The sequence below is a fragment of the Marmota marmota genome, unplaced genomic scaffold (genome assembly GCF_001458135.2).
Source record: "Marmota marmota marmota unplaced genomic scaffold, marMar, whole genome shotgun sequence".
Classification (NCBI taxonomy): domain Eukaryota; kingdom Metazoa; phylum Chordata; class Mammalia; order Rodentia; family Sciuridae; genus Marmota; species Marmota marmota.
The window spans coordinates 186,682-194,454 of NW_026000207.1; the positions used below are offsets into that span (position 1 = coordinate 186,682).

At 43.5% G+C, this 7,773-nt stretch overlaps 1 protein-coding gene across 1 annotated transcript in view; it reads right to left on the reverse strand.

The window, feature by feature from the left end:
• LOC107158990 (zinc finger protein 324A-like) overlaps positions 1 to 289 on the reverse strand; it is a 6,046-nt gene extending 5,757 nt beyond the window's left edge. Inside the window, exon 1 of the mRNA XM_015505523.2 lies at positions 1 to 289. This exon is cut by the window's left edge and continues 104 nt beyond it. Coding sequence (XP_015361009.2) covers positions 1 to 274 — 274 coding nt within the window. The 5' untranslated portion in view covers positions 275 to 289.
• Between the last annotated feature and the right edge of the window lie 7,484 nt (positions 290 to 7,773).

A 7,773-nucleotide genomic window follows, 5' to 3' on the forward strand; every position in this document is an offset into this window, starting at 1 on the left:
CGCAGGCGGCACGAGGCAGGTCTTCCTCCAGGACCTTCCTCGCTTTCTCGTCTCGGGACCCAGAGGCTCCGGTACAGCCGGCCCAGCCTCTGGTGCACCACCCGGAGAGCCGCAGTGGCCTGACGCCAGGCAGCCGGGTGACAGTCCCGAGCGCCGGAAGTCGGGCCCCGGCCCCCAGGGGCAGGCGCACGTGGCGGACGCACGCGCAGAGCCCTCTGGGTGCTGTAGTTCCCACGGCCTTGCCGCGCGCTGGAGCCGCGGGTCTGTTCTCCATGGCCACGGCGAGCGTCGACGCGAGGCCTGCAGTTGCAGCTGCGAGTCCTTCAACTGAACCCAGCCGGCCCTAAGCGCAGGTTGGGCTGCTGGCTGGGCCACCTGGGCCGAGGATCCCCGGGTCCCAGAGCGCAGCTCAGCAGCCCCGGAGACTAAGCCTTGAAGATGCCAAAGTGGCAAGTTCCGAGGGTCCACGGGGCGCCACCAGCCAGGGGCGCACAGGAGAGAATGTAACGCGGAGGGTGCCTAGAGTTCAGAGTTCAAATGTGACCATTTCCTGACCATTTCCTGCTGTGCGCCCTGAGGAGGGGTTTGGACTTCTTTGTGCGTGACTGTGTTGTAAAGAGTCGTATCAGTTTCGCAACCTCTACACCAAGAATTGCAGGTCCTTAGCCTAAATCTTTCTTGATTCTGGAATTGTTTCTAGGCGCTTGCCCAAACCATCCATTTTCCTTGTAGACTTGGATTTCAAAAGTACTCTCCCAGTCTTACTTGTCCGTTAGGCCCTCCAGTTCTTGCCTTACCCCACACATCACAATGTTGATTTCCTTTTCTCTCAGACCAATTCAAGTGCAACACTGAACACCAAGGCAGGATGCTCTCAATGCAGACTGACACTGTTTCTGGCACAGAAGAAAAAGAGCCCCACAAGGGGGTCAGGGTTGCAGCTCAGTGGTACAGTGCTTGCCTCGCCCGTGTGAGGCACTGGGTTTGATCCTCAGCACCACATAAAAATGAATGAATGAATGAATAAAACGAAGGTTGAAAAAAAGAATGCTTAAAAAAGAGAGAGAGCTCTACAGTCTGGGCATGATGGCTCATGGTGGCTCATGCCTATAATCCCAATGACTCAGAAGGCTGAGGCAAAGGAACCTAAATTTCAAGGCCAGCCTTGGAAACTTGGTGAGACCCTGTCTTAGCTGTAGCTCAGTGGTAAACCGCCCACGGGGGTTCAATCTTCAATACCAGAAAACAACAAAAACAGAGTAGTTGCAAGCCCTGGCACCATGCTGAAGGATTCTATGTCCTTTATCTGTCACTGAGGGAAACCCTGCCATTACCACACCCATTTTAACACTGGAGAACATGAGCCACGTGTTCCAGAGTACTGAGCTGACCATTGGCTGGGGTGAAATGTAAACCTACACATATATGCCTTTAACCACTTCACCATCTCAGGACTTACTTTCAGTTCAGCTTTAAATAAAAGAAATGGTTGTGTGCAAACTGCAATGTCGGGGAGTTAATAAGCTCTCAGTAAGTATCAGCTATTGCTTCACTACTGTTCAAGATAGGTTTGATTGAAGCATGAGTAGGGCTTCTTGTGTCACTGGCAGGGGAAGGTGTTCCCAGGGCAGTGCACCCGCAAGGTCTTGGTGGGTGGACAGCCTAGGTTTTTTTTTTTTTTTTTTTTTTTTTTTGGACACAACATCTTTATTTGTATGTGGTGCTGAGGATTGAACCCGGGCCGCACGCATGCCAGGCAAGCGCGCTACAGCTTGAGCCACATCCCCAGCCTACATTTTAAATTTATAAGGTAACATATTTGGTTTTGTTAAATGTGTTTTTATACATTGGTAAATTTTAAAAAATGGTAATATTCCTTGCTTCTGGGTCTTAATCTAAAAGTAAGGTTACTATGAGTTATTACACCTGCTAATTCTTTCTTTAATGATTTTTTTTTTAGTTGAACATGGACATAATACTTTTATTTTATTTTTATGTAGTACTGAGGATTAAACCCAGTGCCTCACATGTGCCAGGCAAACACTCCACTACTGAGCCCCAGCCCCAGCCCTACGCCTGTTCAGGTGTAATTCTATATGCATACAAAAAGCTTCAGCTGTATTTTGATTAAAGTACTGTGAAGAGTGAAGTATTTCATCTTATTATAAAGGTATGCCAGGCACAGTGGAAGACGCCTGTAATCCTAGTGGCTTGGTAGGAGGATCTCAAGTTCAAAGCCAGCCTCAGCAACTTAGCAAGGCACTAAGCAATTTAGTGAGACCCTGTCTCTAAATACAATATTTTTAAAAGGGCTAAACTGAGACCCTGTCTCTAAATACAATATTTTTGAAAAAGCTAAAGTGGTTTGGGAGGCTGAGGCAGGAGGATCTCAAGATCAAAGCCAGCCTCAGCAAAATTGAAGTGCTAAGCAACTCAATGAGACCCTGTCTCTAAATAAAACACAAAAAAAGGGGGCTGAGGGTGTGACTCAGTGGTAGAGTGCTCACCTCTTTATACGTAATTGAGTCGATAAATCTGTGAGTCTTTGTGGATGTAAAATAGACCACAAAGACATTTTAGTGTTATTATAGAAATTACATTTCTTGGTTCAAAGTTATTATACAAACTATTTTTTTTTGGTCCTATTCATTTCATTTTGTATTTTCCTTATAGAATTTTATAAGTGTTGCCTTTATTTGTAGGTGGTGCTGAGGATCAAACCCAGCGCCTCACACGTGCTAGGCGAGCACTTTACTGCTGAGCCACAACCTCAGCCCCAATCTGTTGGATGTTTAAAACCAAAACTTAGAAACCAAAGCTAAGGAACTAAAAGCCAAGGAAAAAGCAGCCAATATTTGGCTCTTGCCCTGACTTTAGAGTCAGCCAGGATCCAGGGAATGAGGGACTCCTTCTAAGGGCACTGTTTCCAGTGTCACCTGAGATCCTGATCAAGGTTGAGAGAACAGGAAGCCAACCAGTGCACATTTTGCGAAGAATAGGGTTACCGGAGAGGGAAACGTGCCTGATGCTTCCAAGGGAAATCACATGTGGTCTGCAAGACCCCAACTCAATTTGGCAGATGTTACAATTAGTAGAGGAAAAACTAAAGGAGCCAAGAAACTTCTCACAAGTTCCCAAGAATGAACCCTAACAAAACTCGGCTGACTCTTAACAGTTGGTAGGAAAAAAAAATCAATTTTGACCAACTTGGTCTTAAACATTTGGCAGGAGACTATAACCAAAACATAGCCATACATGGACTTTTCTGTTGTTTTTGTACTAGGGACTGAGCCAAAGAGTACATAATAATTGAGTCACACTACCAGTCCTTTTTTTATTTTATTTTATTATTTTTTTAGTTGTAGTTGGACACAATATCTTTACTTTATTTATTTATTTTTATGTGATGCTGGGGATTGAACCCAGCACCTCACACGTGCTAGGTGAGCACTCTACCGCTGAGCCCCAGCCCCAGCCCCAGCCCCTTTATTTTTTATTTTGAGAAAGGATCTTACTAAATTTTTTAGGGCCTCGATAAACTGCTTAGGTTGACTTTGAACTTTCAATCCTCCTGCCTCGGCCTCCCAAGTTGGTGGGATTACAGGAATACACCACTGCGCCAGTCATACATGGACATTTAAAATAAAGACGATGGTTCCATTACTGTTACCTCAGATGCGTATTTGTATCAGTCCTCCTGAAATTAAGTAAAACTGTGAGGTTATAAAGGGAGGATTTTTATACAGGAGTGCCTGATAAAATATCACAAAAATCTCCGAGTCACAAGTTTTTTCTAAGTCAATTTGCGACCTACAAATCTTTCTAACTCTTCCCTAGGCAGACTTGATCTGTGTCTCTGTTTTGGTTTTTGTTTTTCGCTAGCACGATTATTATGAGCTGCCTTCAGACTCTGCTTTTGGAGTTCTCAGTTCATCACTTCAAGCTTGGCAACTTGATTTCAATCAAGACCTGAAAAGAAGACAAGCTTTGGGGCTGGGGTTGTGGCTCAGTGGTAGAGCGCTCGCTTAGCATGCACAAGGCACCAGGTTCGATCCTCAGCACCACATAAATGTAAAATAAAGATATTGTCTCCACCTAAAGCTTAAGAATAAATATTAAAAAAAAAAAATAAGAGAAGCTGAAAAGGACTAAGCTTACCAAGTGCTCCTCATCACCAGGCTAGCTATCTAAACTGCTAAAGAGGAGAGAATCCATGACTGTGGGCAGTTTCCACCTCAAAAAGTAAACATATCTAGATGGATGGCAATACCAAAAGGTACAAGAACAAAAATGAAAATGAGACCAAAAGGTATAAAAAGAAAAAAAAAAAAAGGAGACTTGTGAAAAATAGAAAGTTTGGGGGTCCATTTTTCAGAATATAGTATTTAGCCTTAATTGGGTTATAATATCCAATTACGGCCACGTTTAATTACAGCCCTTCCCTCTGCTTGCCTCAATTTAATAAAAATCAGCCCATCGTAGATTGTAACTCCAAGCTCCTTCTATCAGAGCCAGGGGCAGTGCTGCTCTAGAGACAAAACCACTGAAGTGTGCTTCCTCCCAGACTGGCCGCACACCCCGCTGTGGGAGTGAAGTTGGCCTGACTGAGCTGCTTCCAAGCACGCTGGATCCATTCTGGCCTCCCGGTGTTTCTGACAGCCAGTGTGGAGCCTCTGTGGTACTGTGGCCGAGCTGGGTCTCCCTGCATCGCTCAAGGTGTACGGAGTAGCGGGAGGAAAGAAAGAAAAGGGGGGAAAATGAAATTAAAAGTATCTCTTGGGAGGGTTAGGCCCTTCTCTCTGTCAGAATCATAGTGGTCTAACCTCTTCTGTGTCTGGTTTATTCCACTCACCATTTTGTCTATATCCAGGTGCTTACTGTTGAGTGATTCCATGGCATGGATGCAGCACAGTTGATTTTTCCATCCTCCTGTTGCACAATGGGTTATGATCAGATATTAGCCATTAAATGAAATCCCTGTGAACATTTGTGTAAAAGTTAGGCTTAAAATTAGGTTTTTAATTTTCTTAGGTAAAAGCTAGAAGTAAAATTGTTGTATCCTAAGTTGTCTTGCTTTATATTTCCACCAGCAATGCATGTGTTACTAGGGTTCCACATTCTCATCAACATTTAACATTCAAAAATTTGGTGTTTTTTTTCTTGTTTGTTTTTTTGTTTTGGTACTGGGTGCTGAATCCAGGAGTGCTCTACCACTAAGCCATACCCTTAGAAAAACTTTGCTCTAATTAGTTATACATGAGAGTAGATTGCAAACCACAGCTCTTTTTATTTAATTATTTTGATACTGCTGCCTCAGTCTCCTGAGCCACTCCTGAGCCACAGGCCAGGACCGCTGTGCCTGGCCAAAGCATTTTTAAAAGTATTTTTTTAGTTGTTGAAAGACCTTTATTTTTTATATATTTATTTTTTTAGTTATAGTCGGACACAATACCTTTATTTATTTATTTTATGTGGTGCTGAGGATCTAACCCCGGGCCTCACACATACTAGTCGAGCGCTCTACAGTCCAGTAGATCTTTATTTTATTTATTTATTTTAATATTTATTTTTTTAGGTGTAGATGGACACAACACAATGCCTTTATTTATTGTATTTTTTATTTTTTTTAGAGAATTTTTAATATTTATTTATTTATTTTTTAGTTCTCGGTGGACACAACATCTTTGTTTGTATGTGGTGCTGAGGATCGAACCCAGTGCCTCACATGTGCCAGGCAAGTGTGCTACCACTGAGCCACAGCCTCAGTCCTTAAAACTATTTTTAACTGTGGTAAAATACACATAAAATTTAGAATATTAGTGATTTTAAGGTGTGCCATTTAATGTACTAAGTACATTCACACTGCTACTGTTGTGCAATTATCTATCTCCAGAACCTTTTTTATCTTGCAACGCTGAAACTCTGTTCCAATTAAACATTGCTTCTCTGTTGTTCCTCCCTGACGACCCCGGGCAACCACGTTTCCATTTTTTTGTCTATGAATATGACTACTCTAGCTACAGCCTATAAGTAAAATCAAAATCAATTGCCAATGCCTCTTTTTTTTTTTTTTTAAAGATTCACCAGATCCTTGGGCTGGAGTTGTGGCTCAGTGGTAAAGTGCTCACCTTGCACGTGTGAAGCACTGGGTTTGATCCTCAGCACCACATAAAAATAAATAAAGGATTTGTGTCTATCTAGAACTAAAAACAAAAAAAAGTAAAAGTATTCACCAGATACTTTAATGTCACCTCTATCAATAAAGTCATAAGGCTCAGTTAAAAAACTGAGAAATGAAAGAAAATTTCACAGAAGTAAAAATTTTTCTGAAAAATCCTTGTTAGTTTATAACATTAAAAAGTGTAACATCATGACCACCTGTACAAAAATATTTTTTGTTGCTGGTTTTTTTTTTTGCCAATACCTTTTCTTTAAATTTTTTTATTCTAATTTGTTATATATGACAGCAGCATGCATTATGATTCATATTACACATATAGAGCACGATTTCTCGTATCTCTGTTTGTATACAAAGTCTACTCATGCCAATACCTTTTGATGTCGTCCTGAATCTGGTTGATGTGTGATCAATATTGGAAATTCAGTGGCCATTATTGCTAAAAATATTTATCTGGCTCCGTCCTCTCTTTATGGTACTCTCTTTAAAAAAGAAAGAAAGAAAGAAAGAATTTTTTAAAAAAGAGGAAGATCCAGAGAGGACCCAGCTGTGGAGAGTGGGAGCTGGCTGTTGGGTGACACTGGAGTCAGTGAGGTGTTGGGCACCAGCCCTGTGTCGGCTAGTACCAAGTGGTTTGCGCAGTAGCCACAGTTGACTTCTACCTTCCTTCCTCATTCTGTCCTCTCCAGCTTCTTACTATTTCTGTTCTAACTGGCCCTGGGGAATTGATGACCCACTGCTGTGACTGCTATCTTCTCCCCATTTCTCTCCTCTGCTCCTTTCCAGGTTGGCCCTGAATTGGTCTGCACTCAGTGCACATCCTCATGTAGACTCTGACCACAGGGTGTCCAGCTGCAGCTGGATTTCCCTGGATTCATGCCACCAATCTGTGTCCCTTTTTCTTATCGGAGGCCTAGGACCTCCTGTGTTGGGTCCTGCTGAGAGGCAAGGTGTGAGTTGGAGTCCCTGCCTCTTCTCCCAGCCTGAGCCCGCCCTGTGCTCTGGCACTTAATGAGGCATCTTCTCCTGTCCTCCTGATTTGACCCCTGCTTATGTCAGATCGGGACTTGAAAGAGGCGGCCCACAGGCACTTCACCAGCATGTCTCTGCTTTCTGGAGAAAGGCTGTATGAGTGCAATGAGCGTAAGACATGAGTGTCCTTCATGAGTAGCTCCCGCTTCTGCGCCATCACAAAGTTCATAACACAGAAAGGCCTTTGAATGCAGCGAGCGGGGGGAATCCTTCCTGCATGCTTCGAAACTCGTTCTGCATCAAAGGACTTACACTGGATACAGACCTCATTAAGTGCAGCCAGTGTGGAGAAGCCTTCAGTTCCCTCTGCAACCTCCTTTCACATCAGTGAGCTCACACGGGAGAAAAGCCTGATGAGTGCGACAAATGTGGACAAGTTTTCCGCTTTGGCTCTAACTTTTCTAAGTACAAGAAAGCTCATGCTAGAAAAGAACCTTCCCAGGCTGGGTGTGGTGGCCAACGCCTGTGATCCCAATAGCTCAGGAGGCTGAGGCAGGAGGATGGCCAGTTCAAAGTCAGCCTCAGCAATGTAGCAAGGTCCTAAGCAACTCATAAACAGGGCT